At 43.3% G+C, this 18,036-nt stretch overlaps 1 protein-coding gene across 1 annotated transcript; it reads left to right on the top strand.

The window, feature by feature from the left end:
• Window positions 1–485: 485 nt before the first annotated feature.
• On the top strand, window positions 486–12,977 carry npy2rl (neuropeptide Y receptor Y2, like). The gene is made up of 5 exons (XM_034105897.2): window positions 486–778; window positions 1,119–1,251; window positions 2,895–3,060; window positions 5,917–6,070; window positions 7,097–12,977. Exons 1-5 carry the CDS (start codon window positions 569–571, stop codon window positions 7,694–7,696), a joined length of 1,263 nt encoding a protein of 420 aa, XP_033961788.1. The 5' UTR covers window positions 486–568; the 3' UTR covers window positions 7,697–12,977.
• The last annotated feature ends 5,059 nt before the right edge of the window (window positions 12,978–18,036 follow it).

Genomic DNA, 18,036 nt, shown 5'->3' with positions numbered 1-18,036 from the left:
TCCTCTTAGTGTGTGTGTGTGTTTGTTTCCCCCCAAGGCTGTTAGACTGGCGACTACAGAGCTGTGAAACGGAGAGGTCACAGCTGTGTGTGTGTGTGAGAGAGTGTGTGAGAGAGTGTGTGTGTGAGAGTGTGTGTAAACAACTGGTGTGAAATCTTCCCACCTGTGCACAGCAGTTTAAAGTCTCGTCGCAGCGACTTCAATCTGGATGTTTTAACAGCTATTTTTAAGAATAAAACACTAAATAAACACTATATATGTTTTACTATACCTAAAATATGCAAATATAATTCATGTAATGACTGCATCTTTAAGAGAGAAGAAAGAAATCTTCAAAATATTATTTTAAATATTAAACACTTTAACGCGATAATATGTTGAGTATAGTGTTGTCTGCCCCCTAGTGGCCAAAAAATGCAATGACGGCAGTTTTCAGGGAAATTACTTTAACTTTCACTTCTGTTCTTCTGTGTACCAACAGGCCTGGTGTGTGTGAGAGTGTGTGAGAGTGTGTGTGTGTGTGAGAGAGAGTACGATGGCGTCGCCGCTTGAACACGAATGATCGGACATGGACGACACAAACGAAACGTTTTTGGCGACGCATTGGCCCTTCCCATGTGACCCCAGTATCTTTGAATTCCCCGGAAAAAATCCCGACGATGACCCCGGCATCGAACCGGAAAATGACCCCGGCGGCGGCGGCGGAAACCCCGTTGGCGGCGACACCTCCATGGGGTTCCCTTTCCCAGAAGACCCCATTAAAATGCCAAGTGTACAGGTACATAATAATAATAATATATTGAAGTATTATAGCGCTTTTCTTAGTGCTCACAGACGCTAGATTACATGATTCAATTTACAGCAAACACGTAATTATTTACAACATAAAGTCGTATCAACGCAGTGGTTACTAAATCTAAAAACTAAAAGTTTTTTTAAAGGAATTGTATTATATTGTGCACATATTTATTTTACTTCTCTATGTTTGTATAAATATTTAAATGTTTCTTATACTTGAATTTGTAGTTATTTAAAAATCATTTATTTACATTTTAGCTTTGTTTATGTTATTTTTATGTACTTTAATCTATTTTCTACATTAATCTCTCCTCCTCCAGGTGGTCTTGATCCTGGCTTACAGCACCATCATAGTGCTGGGGGTTCTGGGTAATTCCCTGGTGATCTACGTCATCTATCGCTTCAAGACGCTGCGCACCGTCACCAACTTCTTCATCGCTAACCTCGCTGTTGGTACGTACACACACACACACACACACACACACACACACACACACACACACACACACACCCACACACACACACACACACACACACACACACACACACACACACACACACACACACACACACACACACACACACACACACACACACACACACACACACACACACACACACACACACACACACACACACACACACACACACACACACACACACACACACACACACACACACCTTCCTCTCCTTTCTCCTACGTCCTTTGGATGTCAGAGAGGATTTCCAGGCTCTGATTAGTCTAGACTGACACATCTGTGTGTGTGTGTGTGTGTGTGTGTGTGTGTGTGTGTGTGTGTGTGTGTCTAACATCTGTCAACAGTAATCAGTGTCTCCTCTGTGATGTCTGCATTGTGTCAACATGTAAGGTGTTTGGAGACATCTCTAGGATTGTAATTCCTCAGAGTTGTCGCCCTGAACAAAGAAATAAAGATCTTTTGCTGAATGTTTGTTTCAAACCGTCTTCGTATAAATATTACACCGAATTATTCCCTCACTCTCGTCTACAGGCTGCAGGAAAAGAAACATTAACTCTGCTTTCCCGTGTTTTGGACGTGTTTTTTCCATGTCAGCGGAGACGCTGTGTCCCCCCTTCACGCTGTGTCCCCCCTTCACGCTGTGTCCCCCTTCACGCTGTGTCTCCCCTTCACGCTGTGTCCCCCTTCACGCTGTGTCCCCCCTTCACGCTGTGTCCCCCTTCACGCTGTGTCCCCCCTTCACGCTGTGTCCCCCTTCACGCTGTGTCTCCCCTTCACGCTGTGTCCCCCTTCACGCTGTGTCCCCCCTTCACGCTGTCCCCCCCTTCACGCTGTGTCCCCCCTTCACGATGTGTCCCCCTTCACGCTGTGTCCCCCCTTCACGCTGTGTCCCCCCTTCACCCCTTCACGCTGTGTCCCCCCTTCACGCTGTGTCCCCCCTTCACCCCTTCACGCTGTGTCCCCCCTTCACGCTGTGTCCCCCCTTCACGCTGTGTCCCCCTTCACGCTGTGTCTCCCCTTCACGCTGTGTCCCCCTTCACGCTGTGTCCCCCCTTCACGCTGTGTCCCCCTTCACGCTGTGTCCCCCCTTCACGCTGTGTCCCCCTTCACGCTGTGTCTCCCCTTCACGCTGTGTCCCCCTTCACGCTGTGTCCCCCCTTCACGCTGTCCCCCCCTTCACGCTGTGTCCCCCCTTCACGATGTGTCCCCCTTCACGCTGTGTCCCCCCTTCACGCTGTGTCCCCCCTTCACCCCTTCACGCTGTGTCCCCCCTTCACGCTGTGTCCCCCCTTCACCCCTTCACGCTGTGTCCCCCCTTCACGCTGTGTCCCCCCTTCACGCTGTGTCCCCCTTCACGCTGTGTCCCCCCTTCACGCTGTGTCCCCCTTCACGCTGTGTCCCCCCTTCACGCTGTGTCCCCTTCACGCTGTGTCCCCCCTTCACGCTGTGTCCCCCCTTCACGCTGTGTCTCCCCTTCACGCTGTGTCCCCCCTTCACGCTGTGTCTCCCCTTCACGCTGTGTCCCCCCTTCACGCTGTGTCTCCCCTTCACGCTGTGTCCCCCCTTCACGCGGAATGAAACATTAACTGTCTCTCCCGTGTCTTCCCTCTCTGTCAGCCGACCTGCTGGTGAACACGCTGTGTCTCCCCTTCACGCTGGTCTACACGCTGCAGGGCGAGTGGAAGTTCGGGGGGGCGCTCTGCTTCCTGCTGCCGTACGCTCAGTGCCTCGCCGTGCACGTGTCCACCGTCACGCTCAACGTCATCGCACTGGACCGACACAGGTGGGCGGGAAATAAGATTCAAAGATTCAAAGGTTGTGATGCTCAGAAGCTGCAGTGTAGAAATGGCTTCTGACCCGAGCTCCTCCATCGATGCAACATCTATCATCAAATACAGTTTGGTAAACATGTTGGTCATAATGTTTGTGTTGTTGTGTAGCCATTAGCCAATCAGCAACAAGGTACCCCCCCCCCCCCCTTATCACCTGAATCTCCTCTAGAGCTCCTTTGAGTTCTTTGCAACCACATGTCTCTCAGAGGGGCGTGGGGAGGGGCTCCTTGTGTTCATCTGAAGTAACAGACAGAGAATCAGCACTTTGGAAACAGGGCTGAAACAGAGGGGATTATGGGTAATGCTGCAATGATCTGTTTGGTGTGTCAGCCAATCAGAGACAGGCTCTGGATATATCTGAGACCTGTGATGTGTTGATGAAGAGGAGGATGACAGGGATCTTTAAGTGAAAGTATCTACGGTGGAAGACATTTATCCAGAGAACCTTCATGAACCGAATCCAAACTTTGTGATTCTCCTTTGCAAACTCCCCCGCTCGGTGTGTGTGTGTGTGTGTGTGTGTGTGTGTGTGTGTCGCCGTCCACCTGTCCGGGGAATCTGCTACAAACTCTCTGATTCTCGTGTTTTTTGGCAGGAAAATAAGGTTTAATTAAAGTAGAACAGATTTCATGATCAGAGCGTCTGAGTTTCTGTTCCGTGTCGTCTTCCAGCTTCACACGCCAACACACATCATTAAACACGCACCTGTTCACCATGACCTTTGACCCCTAACCTCACAGTCCACGCATACGGCTGTTTATTACATTTTTACTTTATTATTGGCCCTTCTTGTTTGTTTGTTTGTTTGTTTGTTTGTTTGGTTGTTTGTTCACTATGTAAAGCGTCCTTGGGTCCCTTGAAAGGCGCAATACAAATGTAATCTATTATTGTTATTATTTATTTGTATTTATCCATCCATCCATCCATCTTCTCCCGCTTATCCATGGTCGGGTCGCGGGGGTAGCAGTTCCAGCAGAGAGCCCCAAACTTTCTTTTCCCTGGCGACATCAACCAGCTCTGACTGGGGGATCCCAAGGCGCTCCCAGGCCAGCGAAGAGATATAATCCCTCCACCTGGTCCTAGGTCTACCCCTTGGTCTCTTCCCAGCTGGACGTGCCTGGAACACCTCCCTAGGGAGGCGCCCAGGTGGCATCCTAACTAGGTGCCCGAACCACCTCAACTGGCTCCTTTCGACGCGAAGGAGCAGCGGCTCAACTCCGAGTCCCTCCCTGATGACCGAACTTCTCACCTTATCCCTAAGGGAGACGCCAGCCACCCGGCGGAGGAAACCCATCTCGGCCGCTTGTATCCGCGATCTCGTTCTTTCGGTCATGACCCATCCTTCATGACCATAGGTGAGGGTAGGAACGAACATGGCCCGGTAGACAGAGAGCTTTGCCTTCCGGCTCAGCTCCCTTTTCGTCACAACGGTGCGGTAAAGCGACTGCAATACCGCTCCCGCTGCTCCGATTCTCCGGCCCATCTCACGCTCCATTGTTCCCTCACTCGAGAACAAGACCCCGAGATACTTGAACTCCTTCACTTGGGGTAAGGACTCATTCCCTACTTGGAGTGGACAGTCCATCGGTATCCATTGTATTTATATTGTTTTTAAATCTTTATTTAGAATGATGGATAGAATGAAGGAAGGAAAGAAGGAAGGAAAGAAGGAAAGAAGGAAGGGAAGAAGGAAAGAAGGAAGGAAGCAGTGAAGGAAGGAAGGAAATAATAGACAATAGACTGAAGGAGAAAAGGAAGCATGATATGATTGACGAATAAGTGAGGGAGAAAAGAGGAAAGGAAGGAAGGAAAGAAGGAAGGAAGGACGCAAGATAGAAAGCATGATGAATAGGAATACAATGGTAGAAAGGAAAGAGGATGGATAGAAGGAAGGTAGGAAGGACATCATATTGAATATCCGGAAAATAAAGGAACGTTTTTATTAGATTTTAATTTACTTTTCCAATATTATTATTTTCACACATAAGTGACCTGCTCCATCGGTTGGAAAGAGGAGAGTCCGAGCTTCCTGATGATATCAGGATCGTTTCTGTTCTCCAAATATTAAGCGAAATACGTCACATTATATAACGACCGTCAGCGAGTCATCGTTTTGAGAGAAAGGCCTTCAAAGTTTCCTCTTCTCTGGAATCCATCGATCTGATTGGTTATCAGCAAATGATCGAAGTAGTACGGTGGGAAGATATTTTGGTTTGGATTACTGGTCTGGGGGAAGCGAGTGTGTGTGTGTGTGTGTGTGTGTGTGTGTGTGTGTGTGTATTTTTGCGTTTGTGTGTTTTGCGTTTGTTTCCCGGGGAAAACCCTCAGGAGAAACAGCGGCTGTTGTTCTGCCTGCTGTGACGCTAAGTTACTCCGTTCTCCGCTTGTAATTATGCCGAAGCTTCAAAGCTGTATTTATCATCTGAGATTTGCAGAAACAAGTTTAATATTCTGAAAGCCAAGACTTTGTTTAATTGAAATCAGATAAGAACAAACTGTAACGGACCGTGCCGTGTTATCTATGATTACTCTGCAGCAGAGTGCGAGCGCTGCCATCGTCCCTACAAGCTTCAAACACGTGTTTATCGTGATTTTGGAAATAAAAATGTCATATTCTGAAAGACTTTGTTTATTTGAAATCAAACAAAACACCCGAACCCGGAAAAACTATTTTTTTACGCAAATCCACGTTTATGTTGAAATGAGCCGTTGGGACTTCCGACTGATTTCGATAGAGCGGGTCACAGATATGTATTTTATAGATTATTGATTTTTTTTAAATCAATATTTGTATTTGATTATTCCAGGTGTATCGTGTACCACCTGGAGACGAGGATGCGTAAGGACGTGTGTTTCGGGGTGATCGCTCTCACCTGGGTGCTGAGCGCCATCTTAGCCAGTCCTCTCGCCATCTTCAGAGAATACGGGTCCTTCACTCTGGAGCCAGGACACACCATCCAGGTACACACACACACACACACACACACACACACACACACACACACACACACACACACACACACACACACACCACACACACACACACACACACACACACACACACACACACACACACACACACACACACACACACACACACACACACACACACACACACACACACACACACACACACACACACACACACACACACACACACACACACACACACACACGCACACACACACGCACACACACACAGACTTTGATCTCCTCTTCTTTCATGTCTCCTCTTTCAACTTGTACTCAGAGGTGTAGCCTATCTTCCTCATTTGTTTAATTTGTTTCATTTCGCCTCGTAGGAAAAGTACAAAATTCTGAAAGGGAACTACGTATACGAAGAAGCAAGAAGGAAGGGAGGATGAAAGGATGAATGTAGGATGGTTGAAAGGAAAGAGGATGATAGAAAGAAGGACGTAGAAAATATGATGATTTTCAAATATGACGAATAAGGAAGGAAGGAAGGAAGATGGAAAGCATCCTAACTAGGAATACACTTGTTGAAAGGAAAGAGGATTTCTAGAATGAAGGAACGATGGAAAGAAGGAAGGAAGGAAGGAAGGAAGATGAATGGGAAGAAGAAGGAAGGAGGACATTTAGGATTGTTGAAAGGAAGGAAGGAAATGATAGAGAATAGGCTGAAAATGACGGAAAGTAAGAACAAAAAATAAGGAAAGAAGGAAGGAAGAAGGAAGGAAGATAGAAAGTATGATAAATAGGAAGACGAAGGAAAGAGGAAATGTAGGATGGTTGAAAGGAAAGAGGATAAGATAAGATAAGAAGTATTTGAGCAGCATAAAAAGACAAGGCATTGTACAATAGAAATGTAAAGACTAGGAATAAACAACAAAGTAGAAAATATCCATGTTGATGGAAGGAAGGAAGGAAGGAAGGAAGGAAGGAAGGAAGGAAGGAAGGAAGGATGTTTGACAGAAAACATCAAATCTACTCCAAGTGACCCTAACCCATCCCCCTGTGTCTCCTCAGGTGTGCACGGAGAAGTGGCCGGGGAAGAGCACGGACGGCACGGTGTACAGCATCTCCATGTTGATCCTGCAGTACTTCCTGCCGCTCTCCATCATCTCCTTCGCCTACGCACGAATCTGGTCGAAGCTCCGCGCCCACGTTAGCCCCGCGGAAACCGTCGTTAGCACCAGCAGTGCTATGTCTGAGCGCCATCGCAGACGGCGAAAAACCACCAAAATGCTGGTGACCATGGTGGTGGTTTTCGCCGTCAGTTGGTTGCCTTTCCACGCCTTCCAGCTGGCGACGGATATCGATAGCGCCGTGTTGGATATGCAATATTTCCGCCTGCTTTACACCGTTTTCCACGTGGTCGCCATGTGCTCCACCTTCGCCAATCCACTGCTTTACGGATGGATGAACCGAAACTACCGCGCCGCCTTCCTCTCCGTCTTCAAGTGTTGCCGAGGCGGAGAGAACAGGAGAGGCGGGAGGTTGGATAGCATCCATCCCGTAGGAGGAGCAGGAGGAGGAGGAGGAGGAGGAGGAAGAGGAAGGGTGAAGAAGATCGTGATTGAAACGCAAGACACGGTGTCCACCCACCTCAACGCCACCGATGTTTGAGAAGGAGGCGAAGGAAAGAGGGAGTAAAGGGAACGAGATTATAGAAGTAGAAAATCAGCCTCAACCTATGTACAAAAAGAAGGGATAAGAATGAAATGCAACAAGGTTACAGAAGAAAGAAATCAGGAATGTTTTGATCCCGCAGAAGGGCGAAGAAGAAGGTTCTTGAAACAGAAGAAGTGGTGTCCAACCACCTCAACGTATGAACAAACAGAAGGTGGAGAATGAGGGATGACAAGAAAAAGCAACACGTTTACGGAGGAAGGAGAAAGGAAATGACTAAAAAACCAACCCGTCAGAAAACAAGAAGAACCTGCCTCAACTTATGTACAAAAAGAAGGGATAAGAATCAAATGCAACGAGGTTAAAGTGGAAGGAAATCAGGTGGAGGTGGAAGGGCGAGGAAGATGGCGCTTGAAACACAAAACACGGGGTCCACCCATCTCAACACCAAGGGATGGCAAGACAAAGCAGCAGGTTTACGGAGGAAGGAGAAAGGAAAGTGTCCTTCAGAAGAAAAGCTAAGCAACGACATTACAGAAGGGTCGCTCTTTGACCTGCCGAAAAAGAAATCCAACCCATCGGATGTGGTGCTTGAAACACAATCTGCAGTGTCCACCCAACCTAACTTACACAAAGAGGGGGAGTTGGAGGGAGAAGAGACAAGAAAAGGCAGCGAGTTAACAGAGGAAGGACTAAAGGAAGGTTTGTGTCCCGTAGGAGAATATGCAACCTGCCCAAAAGCAAGGACAGTCCGACCTCCTCAACTTGTGTACAGAAAGGAGTTAAAGAAGTTGGGAGGGGTGGCAATAAAAAGGAACACGATTACAGAGGAAGGAAAGTAGGAAAGTGTTTGTCATGCAGAAGACAATCCAATCAAATCCTGTCAAAGGACGTGGAAGGGCGGAGAAGACGCTTGAATTACAAGAAGCAATGTCCACCCACCTCAATGCCACTGATGGACAAAGGGAAGGTGGAGAAGGAGGGAGGGATGACAAGAAAATGCCACAAGATTACACAGGAAGGAAGTATTTTGTCCCGCAGAAGAGGCAACAAAGAGAGACAAAGAAATCGAAACAAGAGGAGGCCGACGGCGGGACTTAAGAGTTTCTGAAAAGACCCAAAATAGAAGAGGAGGAGGCAGGGATTAGTAGAAGAAGAATGACTCGACGTCTGCTTGACAAATCGAAGCTTTGAAGACGTGACCTCCTTGTGACGGAGGGACTTTTCTTCGGGGGATTTGTTCGAGTGATACAGCTTTGCATGAAGGATTTGTGGAAAAGTTTGCCCTGAAAAACAGACAGGAAGTCGGTCGGTGGATTGTTTTATTGCAACTGAAAGAACAAACTTTGGTCAACTTTGTCAAAATAGGGCTTTTACTCCATCTCCATTCCACGTGTGAAGCATTTAGCTCGTACTCTTAACCCAGAGTGGTTTACAGGCAGTGGGTTGAGGATTACAATTGACAAACATTTGGGCAGAATCAGCTGCGAGGGACTTTTCACGCTTCGCGAAATCGGAGGCCGCTGAAGACTGTGCAAAAATATCTTGTCAGGTGAAAGAAAAAGCCCCAAAAAGCCTGTATTTAAGAGTTCAAGGAAAGGATGCATGATGCAAGCTTTGTGAAATCTCACACACTGTTATGTAATGTGTGTTTTAAATGTGCATCATCCTACAATAAAAGCCAGGAAGAAGTGGACATTGATATGGGAAAGAGGAGGGCGAGAGCGGGGGAAATACAAATGATTTCAAAGCCTTTTTATCAGTAGTTTTAGGACAGATGGGCAGAAAGTGAGGAGAGGATCAATGTGAGGAGGGACATGTGGGATAATGAGGGAGAAGGAAATGGAAACGAACATCTCAAAATGAAAATCCAGCTGAGATCACACAGATTTCAAAACGTCTCTTCAGTTGGAAACTGCACGATGACGACGTGTTAGATTAATCTGATTTAGCTGAGAGGCAATTTGTCAAATCTGGCTGACTGCTCACATTTTACGTCACGCTTCAATTTCATTTTCATTACAGAGTTTTATCAGCACGACTTAATAATATATGAAGAAAGAAATGGTTAAAATATGATTGTTCACTCTGCAGAATTTCTTTTATTTCATTTTGTAAGTGTTTCTTGTACTTCAAAGTGACTTTTATGTAGTAAGTGAAATATAGTGGGCTATTTTGCCCTGAACTGAGCCTTTCAGGCATTTCGTCTTATAGAAAAAAGGCCTGCAGATGCAAAAAATGTATTAGCATATATGTTAAGTGTTATGTAATTCTAAAGACTCCTTATATATAAATAATCTCTGCAAATTAAAGGTGATATTTAAGTTTAAATGTTCAGGTTTGTCGGAAACCAAAAGCACCTTACTTACAGATCGCCAGCCATCAATGAAAATGCAGTTCATTCATACCAGCGAGAACCAGGCAACCCAACAGTTGTTCTTAGTAATGGCCATTAAGGCTTGTTAGTTAACTTAGTAAGTGATTTAAGTAAAACCTTTACAAACGGTGCCTTACAGGCCTTTCCACTACAGGAACTTAAAGTGTTTGTATAGATTGTGATAGGTGCAGCTCAGGAGAAGGAGATGAAGCCAAGTTTAGCGATTTCTGGGAAGAATAAAGTAGTATTGTCAGTGGCCAAATGTTTCAAACTATGTTATCCTACGTACCAATCTTTAGCTTCAGCAGATATACAGGAAAATACTTTAGGAATCTGGGTTAGAGTAAGTGTTTATTAAGTTCATAATACCATTTTGCTAGGCTGTGTTTCCCTTCTTTAGAAATGCAGAAACTGAGATCACTATCGGTTTTCATATATGTTTTTTTTTCTATCAATGCTGGGACTGTAGTACTTTGTGATTCAGTATATCTTGCTTCGGCAAACTGTTGAATCGTTTGCAATAAGATTATCTTTTAGATCCCATTGGTTCTCCTTCTGGTGACGGTCCTCCTTATTCCTCCCACTGAACACTTGTTGTATCCCGGACGAGCCCCCAACATTTTTAAATTCTACAAACTGTTGAATCTTTTGCAAAGACCTTATCCGTCGCACAGTTATCTAATATTATATCGCATAACAACTTTGGATCACGTGTTAAAACATGTACTTTTGAAACCAGAATATAGAGGCAAATAGGCAAAGTTTCAATGAATAAAAAGTGTGTTTTGCTGCCTTGTAATTTCTATATTATGCACGATTTGGGTTATCCAGCAATGTTTAGCTAACGGTGACATTGAGAAGTAACATTTCCAGTCATATGAGGCGGAGCGGCACAAGTAAAAAAGTGATATATTTGTATTTCTCTAGTAGTAAAAAAACAAAAAAGTATTGTAGTGACAAAAAGTCATTCGATTTAAAAGTGACAAATATCAAAAATGGTGCCAAATGTTTCATCGTCGTTTTGAAATGAACTGTACTCACAACAAAATCAACTAAATAGAGCATAAAATGTGTGCTTTTTCAATGAAATGTAACCCAAATGTTTGTTGAAAAACACAAATTAGGATCGTGCACATGCTTAAAAACTTCCTGTAGTGGAAAATGTCAATTTTTAGAAAAGTGGTACCCTAAAACACTTACTTACAGATCAATTCTGAATGTCAGTGCCATGATTTCCTCCCCTTATCCTGAGTCATATTCATTTATATTCCTATATATCTGCCAATCTTTCACCCCCAGTGTTCCCATCATGCACCCTGCCTGCAGGCTGAAAATCATTACCCGTCTCTTTAGCGATTTCGGGGACAGGAAAGGTCAAATGTGCATTTGGTTTTTCAGAGACCATGAGTTTTTTTATTTCACCCAATGAATATAACTTCTCCTAAAGCCCTTTTTCTTTCCACACCATTTATCGGCGCCGCTCCAAATTAAATTGCAAATGTTATTACCAAAGGTCTCATTAAACTTGAATTGCCTGATTTTAATTACGGCGCTCTGTTTCCCTCTGTGTCAACATGCTAAACACTTTGCACAATGTGAATCAACACTACAGCAGTTATTAGTTCAGCAGATGAGACCCTTATTTTTTTTATTTTTGGGGATTTAGCCTCTTGTTTTTCCCTCTTTAATTCTCCGTCTCTCGTATGCGTCATTACCTCGCTCGACCCAAAATCCCACACTCCCTCACCAGCTGTTTATCTCCGTCCTCTTTCAGCCCATCGTCTGTCTCTTTCCACCCTTTTCCTAGTGAATGCATGCCTCAAACTGGGTTTTCCTCTGAGGGAAAAATGTCTATTTTCGTCCTCATGATGGAGGATTTCATTAAAAAAAGAAACAGCTGCAATGTTGGTGATATTTTACCCTGACTGTATCCGCCTCAAATATATTTCCAGCAAATAACTAAAACATAAGTAAACCAATATGTGCTTTACTTTAACAGCAGCATCTTGAGTTATGAACCCTGGCGTTAAATTGGATGTTTTATGAAAAGGATTATATTTTGAATGGTAAAAAGATTAAAAAAAGGGCAGTTTGACGTCATCTGGTTTGCTTTTAATCCTTGAAGATATCCCACAATGCATTGCGTGGGTACGTCATCATGCACTTTGTTAATAGAGGAAATATTTTGTACACAAATGACATTTATTGGAGCATTTTAAGGACTTGGATTGACATTAATTGTACAAAAAAGGATTAAATAATATCATTTTTTTGGTAAAAACATACGTATACAAAAAATACAAGCATGCGGTCATACATACAAACTGCCGGACATTTTTTTAACGTTTTTAATTTTTTCTAGCAAGCAGAACACTTCAGAAAACATAATTATAAACTTAGTGAATGGATATTTCTTGTTGCAGTGCATCTTGGGAGTTGTAGTTAACTTTTACATTTTTGAGTCTGTTTTCTAATAAGTTAATCTTTTGGACTTTTTTGTACCAGTTTCCAAGAACAAACGTAACATTTAACTAATTAAAGAGTGTTGAAACTGTATTATTATTTTATCACGTTTGTGACACTAGCTAGCAATACGTTTATAACGTCTACCAACGCTATAGGACTCAAAGCAAACAAGATGGCGTCATTCCCGTTCAAACATGTCTTTCAGCTTGTTTATCTATTATTTGCAGAACAGTACCCGGTGTTTATTTCCTCAGTGATGATGTTCTGATGTTTTTCTGACGAGGTTTGGAGGGGACACAGATGCTGCTTGACCTTTATAAAAACATGAATGTAAAACTGCTTAGTAACATGGCTGTAATGTTGTTTATCGTGTCATTCTGTGTAAATATGTGTGAACGACTGTAACCAAGCACAACGTGTGGGCCTTTACTCGTGTCCAACAACAGATGTACTGTTTTCTCAAGCACAAATACGCCTCTGACTCCTTATTTACCTGTGTATGTGTGTGTGTGTGTGTGTGTGTGTGTGTGTGTGTGTGTGTGTGTGTGTGTGTGTGTGTGTGTGTGTGTTACTGATGTTGTGGGGACACAACTGTTTACACAGTCACAATGTTGGGACACACAACTGGCAACAGAATGCAAGGTCCCAAGAAGTTCAAGGGTGTGTTAGTTGTGTGTGTGTGTGTGTGTGTGTGTGTGTGTGTGTGTGTGTGTTGTTAGAGATTTGTATGGACAACTGGTCCGCTTTTTCAAATCTCCGCGCGTCCCTAAACAAGCTGGTTATCATACAGGAAGGAATCCAGTGCTACCAAGTAACCGTTAAACAATAATCCACTTTAATGGTAATATGACAATACAATCAATACAGTACAAATTCAATACAGTTATCTTTGGGATCCCATATTTACCTGATATCACGTGAGCCAGCCAGAGGAAAAGGGCTGAACACAGCGTGGTTCCTGTCTAAATACCTCACTTACCATGGGAGGAGTTATCTGAGCCTCCCTTCCAGACCTCCGTGATTGGCTGCCCAAATATCACCAACACCTCACTTCTTAAGTTTCCCCAATCACAATAGCTTAGCTTCATTATCTCCTAGATCTGAGTTGACTGTAAGTCAACTCCTCACCTTCCCCCTTCTTCCTTTGTCCTCAAAAACCACATGACAACAGGCCCCAAATCCAGCTCACAGTTTTCTACACAAATCATGTCCCATTTTAAGCTTCATTTCCCATTTTAAGCTTCTTCATAGTTTGCTAACATGAATACATACAAATATTTCCTTACAGTGTGTGTGTGTGTGTGTGTGTGTGTGTGTGTGTGTGTGTGTGTGTGTGTGTGTGTGTGTGTGTGTGTGTGTGTGTGTGTGTGTGTGTGTGTGTGTCTGTCTGTCTGTCTGTCTGTCTGTCTGTATGTCTGTGTATGCACTGTGTATGTTTGTCTGTCTTACTGGTGTTGTGGGGACACATCTCTGTTGAGACAATCACAATGTGGGCACACGTAACTTACAAATGTAAGTTTAAGGTTGTGTGTGTGTGTGTGTGTGTGTGTGTGTGTGTGTGTGTGTGTGTCCTTATATACATTTGTTTTGTTAGGGGCTGTCACAATATAACATTTTCTCTACTATATCACTGCGAAAGTAATAACCCACGATAGCGATATTGTCACGATACCTTGATAACATTTAAAAATATGTATAATGTTGCTCAGAATAATCTTTTTTTAGCATTTTACTTATTTGTTCAGTTAAGAAACATAGTTATTTAACATTACAGCTACTTAACTTACATAACAATCATACAAAAGTCACAGTTTGAAATACCTTTAGCTAATAATGCTTTTTGTTAAAGAAAATTTGACCAAGAAAATTCACAAAATGCATTGATTTTAACCAAAACATGTACCTGTAGTCATCCGCTGTCTTTCTAGTTAAATATAAGGTTAACTAAGTGCAGCAAAGCTTTCATTTAACTCCAGTTTCATCAGTGCGGAGGGTCTCAGCTGCAGGCGACTTCACAGTTTCAGTTGCTATACATGTATACACAATACAATACAAAATGTTAGCGACGTGTTTGTGTGTAAAGCAAGCTGACATTCATCTAAATATTCAACAGACGGCGTTGGATCCAGGTGGGATCAGATCAGCAGAAAGAGACACGATGAGTTTGAATTGAAAACGGTTACTGACCCTCGTTCACAATAAACGTGCCTCGCTGGGCAGAAAAGGACAATTAGACAGAATACTAGAAGTCTATTTTTACTTTTGTATCCATAACTTTTACTCAACAGCAAAACGTTTGGACATAATTGGTGTTTAAATCCAATCCACTTTATTTCTATAGCACATGTAAAACACAGAGGGTTTGCCTAAGTGCTTCAAAATGAACATAACATTATAACAAAATATAATGTTACAAGAATAGATAAAAGGCACATAAAGGCTAAGGACAGACAAAGCATAGAATAGGTAGAGCTCAGACAGTCTCGAAAGCGAGGGAAGAGAGGTGGGTCTTTAGGCGGGACTTAAACGTTTGAAGAGTGGGCGACAATTTGACATGGGGGGGGGGGGGGGGGGCAGGTCGTTCCAGAGCCTGGGGGCTACCGCTGAGAAGGCTCAGTCTCCCCTGGTCTTTTTCCTAGTCTTTGGGACTACCAGCAGCAGCTGATCAGCCGACCTCAAAGCCCTTGAGGGGGCGTACCCCTGTAGGAGGTCGGAGATGTACTGAGGGGCCAGCCCATTGAGCGATTTGAAAACAAACAATAGAATCTTAAAATGAATGAACTCTAAAATGGACAGGAAGCCAGTGGAGGGAAGCCAGAGTTGGGGTGATGTGCTCATGCTTGCGTGTTCCTGTGAGCAGCCGAGCCGCAGCGTTTTGTACCAGCTGCAGCCGGCGTGCCAGCGAGGTCTGGTTTAGGCCGGCATAAAGCGCATTACAGTAATCCAAACGAGTAGAAACAAAGGCACGAGTTACACGCTCAAAGTCTAAAAAGGATAAAACCTCAAGTGATGAAAACTGGACTCAACCACAGAGTGTATCTGTTTATCTCATTTAAAAGCACTGTCGATGTTGACGCCAAGATTTGTGACCATGGGTTTTGCATTCTGTTAAAGGACAACAGTACATTACATTTCACTTTATATACCGTGTTTCTGCACTGTACACATTATTTTATCTCTTATTTTGGAAGGGCGCAGTTTCAATTCCAATGGCAAGTTTTTTCAGGTAAAGCTTTGTCATTTATTTAGAATATTTTGATATGTATTTAAAACGTGTCTTTATCTCGTAACTTTGTATGATTTATCCAGAACACTTAATACATTATTTAGAATATTATCTGATATAAAAAACACATTTTCTTTTTTAGAATATTCTGTTATTTTTCACATTTCCAAAGTTATTGAAAACACCTAATAATTAATTAAAAAATATGTTCTTATTCATCTGTAACCATTAGGTCAGTGTACTTTTTAACCTGTACACCTTTAGGACTTGGCAAATACCCAAATCAGTGCTTAAATTAGGCTTTTTATTTTGAAAAGTTATGCGTTTTGTCTCCCAAGCAGAGGGTGTCGTGGTGTTCATTGACTTTGCCTCGGAAAGCTTTTAAATCACCCGTGAGAAATTGCTGGGTTACATTTTAATCAAATGAATTAGTCTAGAGGTGAAGTTTGTCACGTTTGGACCTCCGTACGATGGAGGGTTTTTGAATTGACATTCATGGAAGAAAAGTAAATGATGAGAAACTCAGCAACTCATTTACAATCCTGCTGCAGACTCTCCGTGCTCCAACGGAGGCAAAAACTGAGGCAAAAACTGAGGTTACCGACTAAAGAAAACGCAGAGTTTAAATGAGACTCCAGGGGTTAGTCGGTCATCTTAGTTAAACTCTCTGGAGACGATTTAATTCAGCCTGCAGAGTTCTAAAACAGCTGATGCATTTGCAACGTCAGGAAGAGTTCTTCCGTGTGCAGACTCACTTTTCATTTTAATAAAATCTGAAGGACTCTGTGATGCTCCAAAAACCTTTCTCTACTCACCAGCTGTGCCATCAATCACTAGGAACAATGTATTTCCCCTTAAATTGGACGGGAGGTGAAGTATAAAAACTCAAATGTATTGTTCAGTTAATGTACTTCATAGCATGCCACCACTGATTCAGTTATCTGTTTACAAGGATATCAAACAGATAACTGAATGCCAAACAGGGTTGTGGCTGTCAGTCGCAGGTAGATGTTCTTATATTAAAGAGGCCCTATTCTGCTTCAAGAATTTGGGGCTTTTTTTGGATTCTTTTATAAATTGAGGACACTTTTGAAAAGGAATTTTTGGAGGTCCTTTAAAGGCCTGTTTGAAATTGTACTTGTTTTAAAGGCGACCTATGATGCAAAATGCACTTTGTGATGTCTTTTATCAACATGTGTCCCCGGTGCGTCGGGGAACTCACGCAGCGTCAGAAAATAAAACCCTTTCTCTTTTCCTCCGTACCCACATCTTTTTTAAAGCGGGGGTTCAACGAGCGGATACAGATTTGCTGCCGATCTGACGTCAAATCGGCAGCGGACCCACAGAGAGTTGCTGTCAGAAACAATGCCTGACGTGTTTTGGACGTAATCTCGTCTTTGTTTACATTAGCAAGCCTCGCTAACACTCAGAGCTAACCTGTACTGGAGAGAGCATGTGTTTAAAAAGCAGGAAATGAAAAAAAGAACTCACCTTGTGATGAACCCGCAAGAGAAAAGGCATTTGAGCTCCATACTGTTTCAGAGATGATCCTTGATGTGGTTTAGAACAGGATGGCGTTTTATCACAGCAGAATTTAACTTTATCTCCGGTAGAATTCTGATCAGGCATTAGCTCCGCCTCCTCTTTTTTTCTTTTAAAGCTAAGGACCCAACATCCTAACAGCTGGAATAGAGGGGTATGAGGGATTTCTAAAATGTATGATCTGTTTGTATTTTGAGCAAAACACATCATAGACATGTTTTTATATATTGTTTTATTTCTGAGACCCGTAATATATGCCTTCAAATAGCGACGATAGCTGCACTTTAAAGTTGAATAACTACACTGAACAAAAATATAAACGCAACACTTTTGTTTTTGCTCCCATTTTTCATGAGATGAACTCAAAGATCATTTTCTATATACACAAAATAACCATTTCTCTCAAATATTGTTCACAAATCTGAAACAATGTGTGATAGTGAGCACTTCTCCTTTGCCGAGATAATCCATCCCACCTCACAGGTGTGGCATATCAAGATGCTGATTAGACAGCATGATTATTGCACAGGTGTGCCTTAGGCTGGCCACAATAGAAGGCCACTCTGAAACGTGCAGTTTTGCTTTATTGGGGGGTCCGAAAACCAGGCAGTATCTGGTGTGAGGGTTAGGGTAATGTTGTGAATCGAGTGGCCTGTGTTCGTCGTCCATAACATACGCCTGCCCATACCATAACCCCACCACCACCATGGGCCACTCGATTCACAA

The sequence above is a fragment of the Pseudochaenichthys georgianus genome, chromosome 18 (assembly GCF_902827115.2).
Source record: "Pseudochaenichthys georgianus chromosome 18, fPseGeo1.2, whole genome shotgun sequence".
Lineage (NCBI taxonomy): Eukaryota > Metazoa > Chordata > Actinopteri > Perciformes > Channichthyidae > Pseudochaenichthys > Pseudochaenichthys georgianus.
The sequence above is the reverse complement of the archived record's forward strand: the minus strand, read 5'-3'. Positions and strand labels throughout refer to the sequence as shown.

Excerpts from the sequence above, each read along its gene's own strand:
- npy2rl (XM_034105897.2), top strand. The coding sequence starts at position 569 with ATGGACGACACAAACGAAACGTTTTTGGCGACGCATTGGCCCTTCCCA. Across the intron at positions 1,252-2,894 it reads CATCGCTAACCTCGCTGTTG|CCGACCTGCTGGTGAACACG; the intron begins GTACGTACACAC and ends CCTCTCTGTCAG. Across the intron at positions 3,061-5,916 it reads ATCGCACTGGACCGACACAG|GTGTATCGTGTACCACCTGG; the intron begins GTGGGCGGGAAA and ends TGATTATTCCAG.